Source organism: Plecotus auritus, assembly GCF_963455305.1.
Source record: "Plecotus auritus genome assembly, chromosome: 7".
Taxonomy (NCBI): Eukaryota; Metazoa; Chordata; class Mammalia; order Chiroptera; family Vespertilionidae; genus Plecotus; species Plecotus auritus.
Window position 1 is genome coordinate 23,454,603 of NC_137774.1, and position 21,760 is coordinate 23,476,362.

Genomic DNA, 21,760 nt, shown 5'->3' on the forward strand with positions numbered 1-21,760 from the left:
TGTGTTGACCTATGAACCAGAAGGTCATGGTTCCATTCCGGGTAGGGGCACATGCCCAGGTTGTGGGCTCAATCCCCACTAGGGGGCATGCAGGAGTCAGCCAATCAATGATTCTCATCACTGAAGTTTATTTCTCTCTCCCTTTTCCTTCCTCTCTAAAATCAATAAAAATTAAAAAAAAAAAAAGACAAGAAAATGCCCTAGCTGGTTTGGCTCAGTGGATAGGGCGTCAGCCTGGGGTCTGAAGGGTCCCAGGTTCGATTCCGGTCAAGGGCATGTACGTTGGTTGCAGGCACATCCCCAGTAGGGAGTGTGCAGGAGGCAGCTGATCGATGCTTCTCACCCATCCATGTTTCTAACTCTCTATCCCTCTCCCTTTCTCTCTGTAAAAAATCAATAAAATAGCCGAAACCGGTTTGGCTCAGTGGATAGAGCGTCAGCCTGCGGACTGAAAGGTCCCAGGTTCGATTCCGGTCAAGGGCATGTACCTTGGTTGCAGGCAAATCCCCAGTGGGGGTTGTGCAGGAGGCAGCTGATCGATGTTTCTCTCTCATCGATGTTTCTAACTCTCTGTCCCTCTCCCTTCCTCTCTGTAAAATATCAATAAAATATATTAAAAAAAAAAAAAAAATCAATAAAATATATTTTTTTAATTAAAAAAAAAAGACAAAAAAATACAAATGTGTTGTACAACTGGAGAAGGGCATATTCAATTGACTAAACAGATTCTTGTATGTGCCCTCACCTGTGATAGAACCTAAAACCTTGGCGAATTGGGACAAAGCTCTAACCAACGGAGCTACCTGGCCAGGCATCCCTCCCTTTTATATCTTCACTATAAACTTTTTTGTTGTTGTTCCCAAGATTTATTCAAGAACTCATACAAAATGTGCCAGATAAATGAGTTTTAATCCTTATCTTCCTCCCCTTCTTCATTCTGCTTAATTGGGAAGTAAAGCAATTCCTAACTCTCTTGGCTATTAACAACTACAAGCAACAAATTATGTTGATTATTCTTCTTCAAATATTTCTTGGTGAGATATTTAAAATACCTTTTGGGAAAAGGCACCTCGAAGTTACAGTGATCTTGCTCTTGCTTCTTTCAAGGTTACAACCCCTCTACTGAGATTACCAGCTTTTTCAATAACTTTTATTCTCTTCTAAAGAAATTGCTCAAAATTGGCAATTCCATCATCTACAGGATGGGTGTGGTTAAGAGTAAACTTTAGAATCTGCTTTCTTTTTTTTTTTCTTTTTTCAGCCTCCCTTTGCCACAACTTTTTCACAGGTGCCATGGTGACAGCAGAGGCAGTAAAAGTTCACTGTGAACATCTAAATTCTCATTTATGATTTCCATTTCTGACCCAGTAAAAAACTCCATGTTTCCCTTGCTTGCATCTTTTTCGTCTCCACATAGGGCACTGAGTACAAAGAATTAGACCATTAATAATCCTTGCTTCATTCTCTTCAATGGTGTAGATCTCTTCTTTATATTTTAATCATATAATAAACAGCTATGGACCCATCACCGAAGATGAGAAAACGTGACCAACACTTTTCATTTACTTACATATTCATATAACATAAACCCTGTCCCTACATTTTGTGCTTCTCACTCCTTTTCAGACACACAGTTGTATTGTTATTTTTCACATACATTTTAAAACAAGAGTTTTTATTAGTTCATGAATCTGGTTGTTTCTGTTAAATATAAAGCTATATACTAGTAAATTCTCTTGGGTTCAAATAAAATTCTCTCCATATTCCACAACAAGTGAAAATTCCAAAATATTAAAGTAAACCCATATACACATAAAACGTACAAGACACAGTAACAGCAACAAATTGGAAAATTTCAATGAAACTAGGTTAAAAAGTAGGTGCCAAGAAGATACTTCAAATGATAACAACTGAGGCCCAATCCTCTTGCTTTTAAGACTAAAAGAACCACAGGCAAATGGGGTGGGGGGTGGAAAAAACAAGATGCCATTCTCTGAAAGGCAAGAATCATAGTAGTCCCTTGATGATAGTCAGAGAAGAGGAAAGTTTAAGCCTTCTTTACCTATTCATGAGATCAAAAGAAATAAAGGAATCCCTTGGTGTTTTTATCATTTTCTTTTGCTACTACATCTGGCACCAGACAGAAAACAGCACAATTAAAGCTATAATACTCTTGAAATTCTTCTATAATGCTTGCACCTTTTAAAGGATCCGTGATTCAACTTCTCCAAAGATACATTAAATTTTAAACTACCCTACAAAATCCATTCCCAATTTATTTTTTTTTCTTTATTTACAAAAATTCATATGAAACTACCCAAAACTTAAAAATAAAGCAGTGTTGAACTTCTGCATCCAGCCGTAATAGATTAACAGGGATTGGATTTACCCTCCTGCTAGAAAATGTAAGAAACAGATCAAATGTATGAAAAGACAGTTTCCAGACACAGAACAACAGGTAGTATGGGACAGGGATCCTTGAGACAGGGGAACAATTGACATGAGCCCTATGAATGCCTCAGCGTACTACTCATCTATGTAAGCGTTGTCAGTGGCTGCTACTGCGCCGTAATGACAGAGGTGAACAGCTGTGTCAGATGTCCACAGCCTAAGGTGTCCCCACCTGGCCCTTTCAGAGTATGTTTCACACCCCTGCCTTAGACAAGAGGCTGTTCCAGACATACCGAACAAAAAGCCAAGTAATTTAAATGTGCCCCAGAACAAAGACCAACAATATTTAAAGGGATACAAAACAGCAGCCCTCAGCAACATTAAATTCACAATGTGTGATACCCAAACTAATATTTCAAGGCATGTAAGTACACAATGCAATTGGACCCATATTAATGAGATAAATCAATCAACAGAACAGAGTGGCATTTACACTACTATGAAAAGCATACTCCATTTATTCAAGAAGGTAGAGGAAAGTGCAAGCATGTTAAGACATTGGGGGAAAAAGAACAAAAAAACAAGACATTAGAGATCACTCCATATCCATGCATGCACATGAGTATGTGCACAACTTCTAAAAATGGAAAATACAGTGTTTGAAATGAAAAATACATCGGATAGGTCAGTGGTCGGCAAACTGCGGCTCTTTGGCCCCTTGAGTGTGGATCTTCCACAAAATACCACGGCCTGGGCGAGTCTATTTTGAAGAAGTGGCGTTAGAAGAAGTTTAAGTTTAAAAAATTTGGCTCTCAAAAGAAATTTCAATCATTGTGCTGTTGATATTTGGCTCTGTTGACTAATGAGTTTGCCGACCACTGGGATAGGTAAATGATATATTAGATACTGCAGAAGAAAACTAGAAAACATGGAAAGGCAACAACAGAAACTACTGGAAACACAAAGGCGGGAAAAGACTGAAGAAAAAGGTATTTGAATATACACTGAGAAAGACACTGTCAAGAGAATAAGACAAGCCAAGGCTGGGAAAAACTATTTCTAAATTATATATATATATATATATATATATACACACACACACACACACACACACACACACACACACACACACGTGTGTGTATATATATATATATATATATATATATATATATATATGATAAAAAGCTGTTGTCTAAAATATACAAAGAGGCCCTGGCCAGGTAGCTCAGTTGGATAGAGCGTCGAACCCATATGCCAAGGTTGCAGGTTTGATTCCCGGTCAGGGCACATACAAGAAACAACCAATGAATGAATAAATAAGTGAAACAAATATCTCTCTGGCTCTCCCTTCCTTTTTCTAAGCATGTACTTGGTGAGGATTTTTTTTTAAGGTATGATTTTGATAATTTCATGTATAATTTCAGATGGCTATTCTCATTTTTTTATTTGATAACATAAGGGGTAAAAATAGACAGGTATTGCATGTTTTAAAAATTCTTGTTGCATACTGGTTAAAAAATCACTGAGCTAGCAGAATGGCTAAAATCTATAACACTGAAAACAAAAAAATGAATCAATTGTACGAAGAAGACTTTATCATCCTACATGATTTTGTTCCCAACAACAGAATGGCAAAATATATAAAGCAGAAACTGAAAAAAAGTTACAAGAAGAATACACAATTATTTTGGGATATTTGAATAACTATATATATAAAACCCTAATATGCAAAGAGACTGAACAGCGGAACAACCGAACAACCGGTCACTATGACGTGTGCTGACCACCAGGGGGTGTGTGTAGAACATGGCAGGCGTCGGCAGCAGGCAGCAGAGCACGGAATATGGCGGGCATCCGCCGCGGCAGGATGGTGGAGCAGGTAAGCGGGGCACCAGACCAAGGCGGGGTGAGCCTCTGGTGGTTACTGAAAATTATTTGCTCCTGTGCGCCACAGTCCCATCCGGCGCTCACACCTGCTGCCGGCGCTGGCCCTGCTCGCACACACTGCTAGTGCTGGAGCAGCCACTCGCACCCGCTGATAGTGCCTGGCGCCGGCCCCGAATGCTCCGTCAGTGGGTGCGAGCGGCGGCTGCTGGCCCCATCACCCCTCAGGGCTTCTCCACCTCCCCCTGCTCCTGAGGGGCGATCAGGGCTGGCAGCCGCCTCTCACACCTGCTGCCAGTGCGAGTCACTGGTCCTGATCGCTAGGTGCCAACAGCGGGTGCAAGCAGCGGGTGCCGGCCCCAATCACCCCTGAGGGCTTCTCCGCCTCCCCCTGCTCCTGAGGGGCGATCAGTGCTGGCAGCCGCCACTCGCACCAGCTACTGGCACCAACCCCAATCGCTCCGCATCGGCAGCAGCGGGAGTGGCCCCGGCGGCGGCAGCGGGAGCGGGGCTGCCGGCAGAGGGTGGGGAGGATGGGCCGAGACCCACCCCTGTGCCCACCACAGCCTCACAAGCCCACAATTCCTTTCAAGGTGCACAAATTCATGCACTGGGCCCCTAGCATATATATAACTAACAGAATAAGCATAAAGACAACCTGTATGGATACAGAAAAATGAAACAAGATACACCATTTTCTGGGCCATAAAATAAATCACAAAACACTTAACAGAATAGGAGTCTATATAAACTATGTCTTCTGATGACAATAAGATTAAATTAGAAATTAATAAAGGAAAGATATCAGGAAAGGCATTCAAAATTTTAAAAAAACAAATACCTTTTAATAACCCATGAGTCATGAACAAAATCACAAGGTAACTGAAAAAGTGTGTCTAAGTTAATGAAAAACAAAAATCACAAACTATAAAAGAAAAAATCTACAACTTGGAAACTAAAAATGAATTTTAAAAATTTTAATGTAAAAACTCCTGAAAATTAAAAAGGTTTGTTTTTGAAAAGCCTAAATGTACTCTCTGTAGGAGGATGCTGATAATGGGGGAGGATTTGCAGGTGTACAAATAGATTGGTATAAAGGAAATCTCGGTATCTTCTGCTCAATTTTGCTGTGAACCTGAAGCTGCTCAGAATTAACATTTTAAGGAATTGCCAAGCTGTTTTCCAGTGGCTGTTCTATCTTACATTCTCATGAGTCATGTATAATAGTTCCAATTAGTCCACATCCTCCCCAACACTTATTATCCCTCTCTTGTACACAGCCATTTTAGTGGGCATGAAGTGGACAAGGGGACTTTTTACAGTGATGGAAAGGCTTTCTATTTTGATTGTGTAGTAATAACATAACTGGATTCATCTGGCAAAACTCATCAGATTATATAAAGTAATGGCTTTCATTGTATATAAAATTATTTCTCAATAAAGCTGAATGTTTTTAAAAGACTTCCTTAAAATAACTATGACTTATAAAATAATGAGTTTTCCCTTTCACACCTAGGAATGTGTTATGATAAATGAACACAGATTTCCAAGACCACAACTTGTCCAATTCACTAAGACACCCACATTCTTTTTTACAGTTCTACAGTAAAAAGCATTTAAACTGTACTGATAATAATCAGCATCTCCATTACAAGTCTGTTTATTTGGGTCACAATCATTAAGCTCACATGTAATTTAGTTGCTTCATGTTACACCTTTGTTTTTATCTGATTCAAGATATCCGTCACTAACCCTTTTGAAGTACTTTTAATAGTTTATAGAGAGTCCTGTAAAAGGGAAGCGACATTTCTTTTAAAGGGCTGATTTAATTTAGGGTGAACGTAACTTGAATAGACTACAGCTGTCTTTGTGACATACCTTATCCTAACAGCTTAAAAATTTTTAATGTAGTTATGTAGGATAATGACTTCCCTATATACTGTGCCTATATTGACTATTTTTAGTGCTCCTCACCTTTAGACTAAACAACCAACGACTCCAAGTACAATGAAAACACTAGGGCAACTGAAGATATTTTAGACCTTCAAAATGGAAGAAAAGATGGAAAAAACAGAGCTACTTTATACATATTTCAATGAATACACAACTGTTAGATTTCTGCAGAGACATAGCCTAGAAGCACCTCGATTTGGTAAAAAGGGTTTCCCTATAATACTGCAAAAATCAAATACTGGGAGACAAGTGAGGCCTAAATGATTAAGAGGCAAGCTTTAAACTTCCAATCCCAGATCCACCACTTATCAATGATGTGTCTTTATATGCCCGTTACCTACCCTCTCTGAGCTCCAAGTCTCACCAGTGAAACAGGTTGGGTAATGGACGCATCTTGTAGAACAGTGGAAATGCGGTGATAATGATATAATCAACATAGCATTCGTGTGGAAAATATAAGCATTATTATTCACCTGATTTATAAATTTACTTCCTCTCTGTTCTGTTCTGTATACTTCCCTCTCACCATAGCCCTCAGAGGAAAAGTCCCTAATTACAGGGTTCAAATAGGTATAAACTGAGACTACTCAGATCAATTTTGCAAATTCAACACCATGACATCACAAAAACTAAAACACTAAAAAAGCCACACTTCTAAAACATTCTCCCCTAGATACTATTTTTCTGACCAAAAAAAAAAAATAAAAAACATTAAAGAAATTTAAGATGAACAGAACAGAGCATTTGACAGCTTGCTCCCTGGCATATCTTGTCTCCAACAAACTCATAAAAATTCTCTATCACTCTGGACATTACTTATATTAACATAAGAGGCCTGGTGCTTCCTGCTGGCCAATGACCAGTGGAAATCAGTCCTCATTAGCCAGTGTCTCCCCTTTAGCACCAGTGGCCTCCTTGGAGAGGGTCCCTGAGGCATCTCTTTGGAATAGCTGGAGCTCTGTGGTCACACCCAGTCGGATCACCATCAGGTGTGGGGAGATGATGTGACTTCCCCCCGACGCCATACAACTATCCAGTGGCAAAGGCCTATGCAGAACTCAGGCCTGGATGCTTGCCTCTCTCCATGTGCCCCACTGCCCCCTCTTTACACACAGACCGGGAGCTGGAGATCTGTGCAGGCTGCCCAGTTACATGATGAAGACAGAATTTCCGGGGAGACTGTTCCACAACAGCCTGGGAACAACAAGCACAGGCCTTGCCAAGTGAGAATAAGAATACCATGCTGAGGAATAACAAACAGCTCTCACAGCACAGCTGGTGTGCTTGAAGAGTTCATGGTTAACAGTTAAGTAACATGCAAACACCACAGTCAAACAGCAGGAGTTCCCAAGATAGCAGAGAAACAGGAACCCACCCCAAAGGACGAGGATAGTAAAATGTTAAAACTCCGCCCATCCACATGGCCAAGGACGGGGGGGGGGGGGGGGGGGGGGGGGAATAAACCATGGCATCCTGTTAGAGGGGGATTCACAGAGAAGGCAGACTCCTGGAATTAGAAAGAAAAGAAAAAATACAAGATATAATAGATGAAGGCTAAGTACTGTACCAACTTTGTATAGTTAAGAAGCTGTGTGTCTTCAAAATGATCTTGACGATAAAAATCTGACAATAAAACAACAAAAAAGGGCAAACCAAACAAGATGAACAGAACATATGTTCCCCAGTCATAATTTATCTAAGTACCACGCCTGGCCAAATTTTGCAGAAACCTAAATTATCCCAAGTAGTAAAGGCCTCAGCGATAAAGACTAAGTGTTATTTTTTTAAAAAGGCAAACTGAGAGGTAATTAGAGTAGAAAACATTATGAAAGCCTAAATCTCATAGTTTGGCCATTTAAAATGTCAATAAGACGATTCCCTCTTTGCAAGATACTGGTGATGACTATAAGCAATACCTTTGGAAAGTTGCTAGTGTTTTGGCAGGAAAAAAAATTTACCGCAGACTTCCTTGGAGAACCTAATCAAAATTTCTGATTTCATTCAGCTGAACAAATCAAACTCTAAAAAACACATTTAAGTTGTGTGAAAAGGATGAAACCGGTAGTTGTACCTTAAGAAAAATAAGAAGAACTTGGACACCTAATTGAAAATTGACAAAAAAAATAAGCAAATGAAAAAAGGTTTAACAACTCTAAAGTTGTTCTGCTCATGTTTGTTTCTAGAAAAATAATTTCAGCCATTCATATCATTAAAAACCAGAAACAATTAGTATTTTAAACTGCATGGCTGGACTATGAACAATATTACAAGCTCCAGAAAATAGTTGGCATTTATACTCCAGTAGGAAAAACTGGGATGGATTTTAAGTTTTCTTAAACTTTTAATATTTTTTGAGATGTGAAATTGCAAATTCCTTGGATAACAGAACAAAAAATCATAGTAGCTTTTCAGCAGTAAGTCACAATGAAATAACCTAGAAAAAATAAGCCAGTTGGCTACCCAGTGTTTTGGATGAGTACAGAAATCTGGCTCATAGATACTTGGGAATACTGTTTCCAAAGAATCCATCTATTCTCAGAATAAAGGCCCTAGCGTATAAGAATTTATTCTAAACTGTTCTTATATGGAGGAAGTTCAGATACTCAGTACATTGGACTCTTAAGAATGACAACTATGGTTGAATCTGCATTTCTCAAAAATCTAGTTCAGGTTCAAGACCAAAATGATCATCCTTCAGCATGAGCAAAGCCTAATAAAATTCCTAAGAGAGTTATAAGCTTGCTTAGAGTCAAAACAGTGTTACCCATGTGGTCACTGACAAATGATTTTTAAAAATTATTTACGCAAAAGTATAGTTCTAGCCCTAGCCAGTTTGGCTCAGTGGATAAAGCGTCAGCCTGCAGACTGAAGAGTCCCACGTTAGATTCTAGTCAAGGGTACATGCCTGGGTTGCAGGCTGAATCCCCAGTAGGAGGCATGCAGAAGGCAGCCGATCAATGATTCTCATCACTGATGCTTCTATCCCTCTCTCCTTCTCCCTACCTCTCTGAAATCAATTAAAATTTAAATTTAAAAAATATAGTTCTGGTTTCACTTTTGTAAAATACTGAATAAATTAACTTTGGGGGCATCATTCATATTCCACATACCATGCAAGGCACTGCATAGAATATGCTGCTCCTGTGATTCCAAATAAATACATTATATTAGAGGAAGGACCATAACATAGAACAAATTTAAAGTATATATATATATACATGTATGTGTATATATATATATACTTTACTATGTATATATATACTTACTATATATATAAAGTATATATATGTGAAACCATGACATCCTGTTAGAGGGGTTAGAAATATGGTTTCACATATTTCTTTCTAATATTTACAGTTTTTATTTATTTTTCTTGCCTTATTATAATAGTTAGGGCCTGCATTCTTTGGTAAATAGCAGTTGTGATAGAAGCCATCCCAAACTCACAGGAAAGTATTTAACATATCACTATTGAATATGATGTTGGCTTTGGATTTCTTTTTATAGATAATCTTTATCATATTGATGATGTTTCTAAGTTTATCAATCGCCCTAACTGGTTTGGCTCAGTGGATAAAGCGTCGGCCTGCAGACTGAAAGGTCCCAGGTTCGATTCCGGTCAAGAGCATGTACCTTGGTTGCGGGCACATCCCCAGTAAGAGGTGTGCAGGAGGCAGCTGAATCAGTCTCTCTCATCGATGTTTCTAACTCTCTATTCCTCTCCCTTCCTCTCTGTAAAAAAACAATAAAATGATTTGGTTTTTTTAAAGTTTGTCAATGGTTTTTTCCCACTTCTATTGAGATGATCTTATGGTTTTCTTCTTCATTCTGCTGATAAGGTGAATTACACTGACTGATTTTTAAATGTTAACCAAAGTTGTGGTCCTGAAATATCTGTTACTTGGTCCTGATGTGTAATTCTTTTCATATATCACTGGATTCTACTTGGTAATAATTATATGTAAATTATACCAAGGAAAAAAGGAGAGGGAAAGGGAAATGGAGGGAAAGATGCATGGGTATGAAAAGATGAGGATAAAAGAATTACCAAGGAAAAAGAAAATCATGACGGCAGAGTAGAATTATTTAACAGAAGTGTTAGTAATCCTCATTGAGACAATCTCGCAAAAGAACAAGAAACAAATTACCTTTTAATTAATCATTATAGGGGGTGTAACAGCCAAATAATACAGTACCAGAAAGAGAGAACCAAAAGAAAACAGGAAACTAAATTATCAAAAAAGCAATTTAAGAAATTTTCTCAAAATTATGTATAGTCCTTACATTTCCACACTGAAGGAGCTCAGGACAATGCATGAACCAAGAAATAAAACTGAAAAGTTTCAGAATACTGGATGCCACAGAGGAAAACAAGCCAATTACAAAGAAAAAGGTATCAACATGGTTTCAGATTCTTCAACCATAACACCAGACCAATGCCTTCAAAATTATGAAGTAACATTATTTAAAAACAAGTATTTGTTACCCAGCCAAAGTATCAACCAAGAATATGTAAGAATAAAGACATCTACAGACAAACAAGAGCTACCACAAATCAGCACCAGCCAATGAGGCTCAGTTAGTTGAGCATTGGCCCATGCACCACTATGTCACTGGTTCAATTCCTGGTCAGGGTACATGCCCTTCTTGCAGGCTAGATTCCCAGTAGGAGGCATGTAGGAGGCAACCAATCGATGTTTCTCTCTCTCTTTCCCTCTTTCTCTCCCCCATCCTTTCCTTCCTCCTTCCCTCTCACTTCGTTCCTGTCTTTTAAAAAAAAATCAATAAAAACATATTTTAAAAAGATCTAACACAAATCCTTTTTTTTTCTTTCAGGAAATTTCTTAAGGACTTTATTCCATCAAAATGAGCACATAAAGCAAAATGGACAAAAGGTACTCATTTTTCCATTATAAAACTTATGTGATCAGTTGCATTATAACTTTAATGAAAACAAATCTAAAAAAATTAACCAAATACAATAAACGAGACATGTTATTTTTGCAAGTCATAACAGAACATTTAGCTATATATATGAAATTATATTTTAAATCTGTTATTTTTTAAAGTAAGCATACTACAGTAGATGGAAGAATCTTTTTTCAATTAGACAAAGTAAATTAAACATATCCAAATTCTACTAGTAATATTAACTTTTATAGCTTTATACTCTCTCATGAAGTACCTGCCCAAAGCAAAAGTTGAAAAAGTTGAAGAACTAACACAGACAAAAGAGCTTCATAAATGAAATGAAGGAAGAAAAATTTGCCTCTGTCAATTACATACAAAAGAAACAAAGACTTAGCACAGTCGTTTAGTAATAGTTTTTCTTGATTCTAACCATCCAAAGAGAAAGCTGACTATTCCAAAAAAAAATAATGTTCTTTGTCAAAAGATTTCACCAAAACATAAATACAACAGAAATAGGAGCAAGAGAGTGAGAGTGCAAAGGAGAGACAGAGAAAAAGAGAGCTGAAATCTGTACATGCCATAAAATTCAAAAAGAAAAGAAAGATCTCCACATGACTTCAGGATACTATTGTCTTACTACCTTCTCCTTCTCATTTCAATTGAGATTTAATCACCATATTAATCCCTAACATAACTACTCACATGGTAGTCTTAATAAACATCAGTCTCACCAATTTGGAGAATTAACTGTTTAAAGAAGTATTAGAAGGAAGATTTCCCAACTTCTGGATAATTTTTTAAAATGTAAGTTAAAATATCTTAATATCCTTTTTTGAAAGATTTCATAGTGTGCATATAATATTAGTAGGATTGTTTTTAGTGCACATGCTAAAATGCTGAGTGAACAGAGACAAGTTAATGAGAAAATACAACCCTTAGGAAGCTCATATCATTAAAGAGTCAGGAGTTACATAGGCATCCAAATAGCAGATTTAATTTTAAAATGTGCTTGATTCTGTAAAAAGTAAAAATAAAACATGATATTTAAATACAACACTAAGAAGTATTCATTATTAAAGCAGAGATCCAAGGTCAAAAGCCAGAAACTGTACTTCTGACATAGCTGGAAATGCAGAGGGCAGACTCCTCTCTAATCAAGACAATGATGAAAAACCAAGCTCTCCACGGCAGGCAGTGTAACTTCGAAAAGGAGTTAAGACACAAGAACAACAGAGACTTGGGGAATGCCCAGAGAAGAAAGCTAAACCAGAAACATAACAAAAGCGGCACAGTCAGCAAGGAAGGGACCTGGGAGGAGCGATGCCATGAAAACCAGGAGAGAAGAGGCCTTCAAGAAAGAGCCAGCCAAGTCAGAGGCTAAATCAAGATCAAAGAGGATGAAGATAAATCAAAAACACAGCAGAAAGTGAATGGCCATATTGAATTGGTTAAGATTACCTATTTCCATCTCAACTGACGGGACTAAAAGTTTATCTTGGGGGGGAAGAGGAGAAGGGGTATAGACACTTGGGAGAAAACAGACTTTAGTTATCATTCTTGCTGTCTATAGTCCAAGACCAATAAAAGAGAAATGTTCTGAATGATTTGTTTCTTCTTAAGGGCTACACTCACCAAACTGTGGAGCAGGCAAGATCCTAGCCGCCCGAATTGGGCCATTGCGAACAGAGAAGAGCTCCTGTGCTTCCCCACTGATCTGCAAGAGAAGACAAAAAATTTCAGTAAATGAAAACACAGGTCAGGACATTAATATATGAAAATGAGATCTTCTAAATGTTATCATAACTTATTGTCTATATGTAACACACACACACACTCATACACATTTATGGTTAATCATTCACATTAAATATACCATAACTTAAGTTATCATTAATATTCCTAGAAAATTGTAAGAGCATGCACTTGATATGAATGGTAGAACATGTGGTCTGTCTGGAAGTCTATAATTTTTAATCTTTAATAAATTACTATAAATCAGCTCAGTTCCTGCACAACTGCTTTCCAAAGCAACTATGGTTTTTTGAAAAGCAGATCTTAAATGTTGTAGTAAATTTCAAAAACATGCTGTAAAAGAGAAAAAGCAAAATATATTGTAAAGAACCCTGAAGTGAAATGTCAATGACCTAGTTACCGGTTATGGTTCTGCAACTAACTAGCTGTTAACCACCTTGAGTACATCATTTGACCTCCATAAACATTTTTATATCCTTTTTTCTTTCCTGAACATATTTTTAATAAAAACTGTATATATTCAAGGAGTATAACAGGATGATTCGATATCCATATACACAGTAAAATGATTACTGCAGACATCGCCTCAGAGTTACCTTTACTGTGTGATAAGAGCACCTGAAATCTACTACTTAGCATTTTTCCAGTATGTAGTTCAGTATTGTTAACTATAGTCATCATGACTGAACATTAGATCTTTGGACTTACCAACACTGCATCCTTTGACTAACATCTTCCCATCTCCCCCACCTCCCATAAACCTATTCTTTTACATTTATAAACTGAGAAGGTAAAGGTGCTAAAAGACAAAGATACTTATAATTTCAATATTCTATGAATAAAAAATTAACATGTAAACTTCATTAAATGTTACTGTTTTTGCTATACACATAACACCGTATGAATGACCATTTATTTTGAGTCATATCAGATTTATTCCTCAGATATAAAGAGTATAGCAATCTATTAAAACAAAGGTAAAAGGGATATGCTAATACATGTGTCAAGTGTAAAAACACAACTGTTTTTCAAAATTAGTAGCTCAAGAAAAAAGTTTGCTGCTAATTGAAATATTGAGTAGATTAAATGTGAATTAGTTAAGAAAGGGTTTCCAGACTACTTTAAGTGGTAATGTAGTTCCTAATACATTTTCATTTTCTTCCCCAATACATTTTCATTATTGTTAAGTGTTTGATGGAATACATAATGTCAAATAGGGAAAATGACAAACATTATACAACTAGTTCTAAATACTCAAGAACTTTAAACAGATATAATAACGATAAACATTCAATAGAGGAAACATGCTGATGGTATTTTTTTTTTAAATAGGCCTGCCAGACAAGCAGTTTAAAATATCAACAGTGCATATATTATAAAATAAAAGGCTTATAACTCTTCCAATATTAAACTATAAATTTGTACAGCTGCCTTTTAGATTAACTACTTTTTTAGATCTTCATCTTCTATCAGAATTTAAGTGCAGCAACCTATAAATATTTTTTCTTATGAATGTTAAATTATGGTAATGCCTAAAGAGCCATCATATTTATTTTGCTTATAAAACTTATTACAACTTATTTATTGACCACAATGACAAGTCCCTCTAATAGCACCTGGGATGCAGAGATATGAGGAATGCTTGGCTCTTCAGACCAACTATGCAACAATAGCACCACCTATCACCAATTAAACACAAAGACTATAAACTCAGCACAGCAAACTATAAGAATTTTCCTCCCTACAAATTCCTTTGTGAACACTAATTCTGTAAATGAAAACCATGGCCATTATATACAGCAGCTCTTAAGTCTACATTTTATTATAGAATAAAATTTAAAATTTAGAAAAAGCCTTTAAAAGTCAATTTTGTTCAGCACCCAAAGCAGTAATTACACGTTCTTTGAAATCTGGAAATCACAATCTCTTTCATTTTAAGCACACTTTGACTGAAAGGTATATCACTAATGTAATCCAATTATGTTATAGATGCGTTATTGGCTCCTTCCACCAAATGACAAGTCATTTACTTTTTGAAAATAAATTGTCTGTTGGGCAATGGATAAATAATATTCTTCTTCAATACATATACTGTTTCTATTAACAAGAAAATAAAAAATAAAACTTGCTTTGAAATTATAGTTAGAGTAATGAAAACCACTTCTCACTATTATAAATAAGATTTGTACCTATAACAAATCATTGTATTCCAACACAAAATCTACTCTATACTATTATTTTCATATGCCACAAGTCTAGCACTTAACTTTTGGTTCTATCAAATGAAGCCCTAAAGTTAAAAAAAAAATTTAATCATATTTAACTGAGCTGCTGTACTAAATTATACTAAACAATAAAGAATAAAACAAACCTGTCTTGGCATACTCACTATATAATAACCGTTTGTTATCACTAGATTAATACACAAGAGCTTACTTTGATATAAAAAACATTTTGAAATCTGAACACACAGTGTTTTTCAGAGTAATGGCTTTCAAAACAAACCTAAGTGCTAGCTTCTACTCTAAACCCCTCTTTGAATATACAGAAACAGGTAGAGAAAAAAACTTATTAGGACTGATTATAAAATGCTTCCTCACATTCATTACCCATCCTTTACTGCCACTAAGTTAAGCTCCTAGGAGCTTTGTTTAATTACAAAATAAGGAAGAGGGGAAGAAACATTGTCACTATTCATAGGTATTTGTGAATATGTTAAAGTCAAGATTGTTACAAGCATAATGCTAAAGTGTCCTAAGGGAGTCACAAATGTCAAACTTCCCAGAGAACTCTTCAGTATGCGCAAATTCTATATTGTACTATTTCAGAACAGAGACAGCGCTAACAAAGCTAACAGATAAGATGGGCACATTTTAGAAAGGACACAGAGAGGATGGATATGTCCTTACAGGCACTGTTTTAGCTGCCGTCTTCAATTACCTCTAATGTTTTATACAGTATGTTCACTGGTAATTTTGCTCTCAAATAAATAAGTGTCAAAACTGATTACATTTATTAAAGGCTTTCAAAGTGATTTTTAGGTTTCTTAAAGAGAGCTCATTGAAAATGGCAAAGAATCTCTGAGATGAGGAATTTATAGATCCTGAATAGAATTACCAGGAGCTGTAAATTCACTTTTAAACCAACAATAATAATAAATCCAAGGGTAGAACTACAGGGAAGGAGTGTGTACCAAGCAATGTTCCACCTTCCTGGCAACTGCAGTTACTTGGGGAAAGGAGGAAACCTCTCCAATAGCTCCTCATGGGTCTCTGCCTTTGTTCTTACTGGCATTTTAATTTCTGATGACAGACTTTTGTTGTTTGGAGCATAAACCGGACGTACCAGTTTGGAGGCACAATAAGGAGAACAAAGAATGATTTGTTCACACTGTGGGGAAAAAAATCTTTTCCAACCATAGAAAATAGCTTTCACATGGTAAAAATATGCAAATTACATACCAAACCAAAAAAGATGGGGGAAAGTACAAGTTTAGAATCTCACAATTCAATCTAAGGCAAAAGGAAATTATAACAGCCGAGACAATAATACATACAGAGAAAAGGCTATAAAACTTGTGGGAGAGCTTTATAAGTGCTTTTAGAGGGTTCTAAAAGCAAATGAAGGTCATCTAGCCCTCAGAACCAAACTTGTTTCTGAAACCCTGATGACTTTTCAAACATATATGACTACAAAATAGAAAATTCAATAAAAAATCAAGGACAATAACAATAATGCTTTATAATGACAGAATTAGGACAAGAGTACATATTTACACCCTCCACTACCCTTTAGACACTGGTCAAGTGGGGAATTTTGAGCTACAATTGATTCTTTTTAGCAAACTTTCTTAAAAGATAACAGACATGGGGTGGGGGGGAGAACAGGAGGAGAGAAGGGCTTTTGTACTATGATAATCCAGACAGAGAATTTTGTGGTTTCAAGGAAATGTCCCACTGAATGCAATTCAAATACCAACAAAATTATTTCAGGTTAAAACAGAAAAAAAAAAGATAACAGACAACAGCCCAGCCGCAGCTGCTCAGTGATTGAGCATCGATCTATGAACCAGGTCAGGACACATGCCCAGGTTGAGGATTCAATCCCCAGTGGGGGGCATGCAGGAGGCAGCCAATCTGACTCTCTCCCTTTCTCTCTGAAAACAATTTTAAAAAAAATTTTTTTTAAAAAGTAAGGGTTCTGCCTGCTCCACATCTTCTCTAACAGGTAGTGTCAACCATTCTGGTAGGTAGGAGTCACACTGTGGCTTTAATTTGCAGTTTCTTCATGACTAAGAAGATTGCTTTTAATTCTTATTGGAATTTAGTTACACTACTTCATGAATGACTGACTATTAAAGTCTCTTGCCCAATACAGTTGCCTGATTCTAAAAGAAATTATGGATTTAAATGGTTGCGCATGATGAAAAAAAATGTATAAATCAGTCTCTGGAAAAGCAATGCTGCCTAAAACTAAATGTAGAAACAGTCCTGACGTTTGTCCTAACGGACTCTTGATTTCCAGAGATTTGTATGACAAACAGTACAGAATATGAATGAGATTCAAGAACTCATTACAGCAGTTCTAGAAAAAGGTAAAGCTTTTCATACTTAATCGAATTCCTATTTAATTCCAAATCCAGTCATGAGAAATCTTTCCACCCAACTAAGGAACAAATGGTTGGCGTATACCAAAATGCCATCCCTTGAGGTAAAAAACATATTGATTTGTAAAAATTCATACACATATTCAAAGAAAATTCAATCACTGTTTAGTTCTTAAGAAACGTACAAATATCACTGTTTCCCCTATAACTCAAGCAGTTCAAACACAAAGCATAATGATTAGTAGTTCCTTTTCTTCACAGACACTTTAACAAGCTTTATTCTTTAAAAGAAAAAAATTTATAGCAGGTATAGATTTACCTATTTTTCAAAATGGCTACATCTGATGTAGCAAATCATTTCTAGGCTGGAAATATGAATTAAAACACTAAGCCACCAGACATGAAAGACAATAGAAAAAGAATTCCTCATGTGTATCTTAAGCACATCCTGACTTTCAGTCAAAAATATTTTTCATGTCACTGGCCGGTGTAGCTGAGTTGGTTTGAGCATCGTACAGTGAACCAAAAAGGTTGTGGGTTCAATTCCCTGTCAGGGCACGTATCTAGGTTGTGGGGGAGGGAACGCATCAATGTTTCACTCTCTCTCTCTCTCCCTTCCTCTCTCTCTAAAATCAATAAACATATCCTCGGGTTCTCTAGACAAGTAATGGTTCTGGTTCCACCTAAGAAGTCTAAAGGAGTAAAAGCAGTCAACAGGGAGGACCCCTGGAGGTTTTTTTATTCTCCCCTCCCTCCCCCTGCCCAAAAAATAATGACCTATATGGCAACAATGCCAAATATGTATAACATGCCAGATCATCAGTTACAAATATCACACAGCAACAACATCAATGATTCTAACAGTTTATAAATTTGACTTGTGTTTATTAACTATACAAAGTTGCTAACTTTGAGTTTGGCTTTTAAAATAAGGGTGATGACATATCTATCTAACAAGGTAGCTGTGTTAAAGTGTGTATTTAAAATACGTAACACATAGTTGGCACTCAAAAAAAAACAGTTAAATCAAGAAGATGCTTGTTGAATGAATGAACTGATAAGTAAATGACTGAGTCTGTATTGCCCTTATTATTCCATCTCAATGGTATTTACTATAATTTGCCATTGCCCCATTGTTCTCTAAGTATGTTAATATTTAATGCCTGGAAATTTGTTAATACCGTATCAGAAAACACACTTCGTTACAACTCATTCTCGAACCCACCGATATGTTCCTTCCTATGCTTTACCACTCTTGAGGAAAGGACTACTACTAGATGGTAAACAGCACCTCATCTCGACAGCAGTTTTCATCACACTTACCTTCACACTCCAGCCTCAAGACCAAGGCAGTCTCTCTACCCTCTCTTACAAATATCCCACGCTCATTCCAACCTTCATGTGTTAATATAAACCTGCAACAGGTTTTCTTACCAACAGTGATGTAAAAGCAGGCCACTTACATAGACAAATGTAGAGTTATCAATCTTTTCTAATTGTTTTACATGTACTAATCATACAAACACAACTGCAAAGAACTTCTTTAAAAAGATAATCACTTAGCCCTGGCCAGTTTCTCAGTGGTTAGAGTGCCTCTCACATTGATGTCTCTCTTACTTTTTTTTTCTCTCTCTCCCCCTCTCTAAAATCAATAAATCTAAGAAAAAAGATAATCATTTATTAATTTTAAAGTAGCACCAAATAAATTTTCATTAAAGAGAAAAATGTCGACTGCAGACTTTAGTTATTAATAATGTTTTAATAATGATTCAATTTTACAAATGTACCTCACTAGTATAAGATTTTAATAGGGAAAAATGGGGAAGGAAGGGTACATGAAAATTCTCTGTACTATTCACTCAATTTTTATGTAAAAATAACTGTTTTAAAAATAATATATGCAGGTGGGGTAAAAGTAAGTTTACAGATGTGAGTATGCAAGAGTTTATTCTTGTATTATTTATTAATTATTGTATTATTTTCCTTACGAACTATAAATCTACTTTTGCCCCATGCTATATGTAAAATTTTTTAACATTCCCTGATACCGCTGCCCCCAAAAATAGAGATAAAGGGTAAAAATACATGGAAGGGGGGGAATGAATAGACAATGAGGCCTTATACTAATGAATACAGTTCCTAAAGCAAAAGGACCTCACTTAGCCTACCAGTAGTTAAATACAAGTATATAGTTATCATTCTGTTGTTTCACATGTACTAATCATATAGACAACACAAATGAACTAATGAAGTTCCTTAAAAAAACTTTTTCAATATTTTGTTTTAGCTTAAAAAAATCACAAGAATAATTTTCTTAATTAGGGAGAAGAGATAAAAGTAAAAAAGAGAGATAGGGGAAGGGGTGGGGATATCATCTTATACTTAACGTATTAAGTTACTAAGCAACAAAAAAAACCTCACCTATCTACGTGAGTGGCAATCATAAATACAAAGCACTCTCTAATAAGAGCTGAAGGTATCTCTCTAAAGTCACCCTGTGAGCCAATTCAGTGATATATTTTCAGTTTAGACATAAACAAAGAAAAATATTTCAAAAAATTGGCCAGAGAAGCATCAGAATCTCCTATTTATACACTGTATTCAAAACCATTTTTAAACTTGGGCCTTTTTTTCTCGATAGAAAAAAGTCTCGCTGCCAGGGAGTTATTTTCCATATTACAGCTCTGCTCCAACAATTTCAAAAACTTAAGATAGCACAGTTTGAGGAAAGTATTCCTAACAGTAAAAAGTAATTATTTTGAAAGCTCCCAAAATTATTGAGAAACAAGGGGACAGGGATTTTGTTTTATTTTTGCCTACCTAACCACAAATGATCAGGTTAGAGTGTCAGTATCTCTATAACCTGCTCTGTATGCTGTCAAGGAAAAAAAAGGGGGGCAAACCACAAAAACCACTTAAAACGCATGCTTGTTAGGGCTAACAACTTATACAACAGATATTTGCTAACCACATAAAGCAGACAGCAACTGAGTGTATATTTTGGTCTTGACACTAAGTTCAAAATACAAAACTTGAGGCAAGAAGGAAGTGAGTTTCAAGAACAATATGAAAAGCGCAGAACACAAATAATGAATGGAACTATAACCGCAGTTTCATACTCCCAAATTTTTGCACACAGAGAGGAGTATTTTAAGTCGACTTTAACCTTTCCCCTTCAGCCTGATTTTTTAAAAGAAGATCAAAGAAAAACAGTTTAAACTCACACGGTCCTCCAGTTATGCAACACAGATTTAGACATTACACTTCAAAACACCAGCCATTACTTCAGCACCACCAATCCAAATACCATTCCGAGCTTTGAAGCAGCCCTAATGGTATCTTCCATTTGCAAGTAACACTTCTGTAGTCAAAAGATCTTACTCAGGGTAGATGTTAATGCAAAACCACTCAGACTACACAGACACACACGCCTGGAGGCAGACTGGAAGGTGTTCAGAAGTCAATGTAACACCATTACAGAGAGTGTCAGCCTAGCAGCTGTCATAAACACTTCATAATCACTCTGAGACACAAACTGGATTCCCTTTAACTTGTTATTTTATTTTGTGCCGAATGTGTCCAGTTGAAAAGAGAAAGAGAAAAGCAGTGCTACAGATAAGCCAATACAAGCTTATAGCCTTCTTCTACTTTTAGAAGACTGAGTTTGTCATATATTATTGGGATTCTAAATCTATCCTGATATGATCCACTAATTGAAGACAGTTTTACAATAGATATCTAACCAAGGAGGAACTGATGACATTAAGTGAAAAACCTAAGTTTTTCACTTGTAAAGTAGATGTACTAACTTGTAAGATTGACAAGATGATTAAAAATTAAAAATAAGCCAAAACCGGTTTGGCTCAGTGGATAGAGCGTCGGCCTGCAGACTGAAAGGTCCCAGGTTCGATTCCGGTCAAGGGCACGTAACTTGGTTGCGGGCACATCCCCAGTGGGGGGTGTGCAGGAGGCAGCTGATCGATGTTTCTCTCTCATCGATGTTTCTAACTCTCTATCCCTCTTCCTTCCTCTCTGTAAAAAATCAATAAAATATATTTAAAAAAAAAATAAAAAATAGCCCTGACCGGTTTGGCTCAGTGGATGGAGCGTCGGCCTGCAGACTCAAGGGTCCCGGGTTCGATTCCAGTCAAGGGCATGTACCTTGGTTGCGGGCACATCCCTAGTGGGGGGTGTGCAGGAGGCAGCTGATCAATGTTCTCTCTCATTGATGTTTCTAATTCTCTATCCCTCTCCCTTCCTCTC

The 21,760-nt window shown here is 36.6% G+C and overlaps 1 protein-coding gene and 1 pseudogene across 19 annotated transcripts in view; both read right to left on the reverse strand.

Annotated features, from left to right (window-relative positions):
• Positions 1-21,760, reverse strand: part of BCAS3 (BCAS3 microtubule associated cell migration factor) — a 490,554-nt gene that overhangs the window by 424,669 nt on the left and 44,125 nt on the right. For all 18 annotated transcript variants that reach the window (XM_080677777.1, XM_080677775.1, XM_080677776.1 and 15 more), the window contains exon 6: positions 12,772-12,853. In XM_080677777.1, coding sequence (XP_080533903.1) covers positions 12,772-12,853 — 82 coding nt within the window. The remainder of the gene's footprint in view (positions 1-12,771; positions 12,854-21,760) is intronic.
• On the reverse strand, positions 908-2,852 carry LOC308253294 (large ribosomal subunit protein eL22-like; annotated as a pseudogene). Its single transcript has one exon. The product of its transcript is annotated as a large ribosomal subunit protein eL22-like (transcript).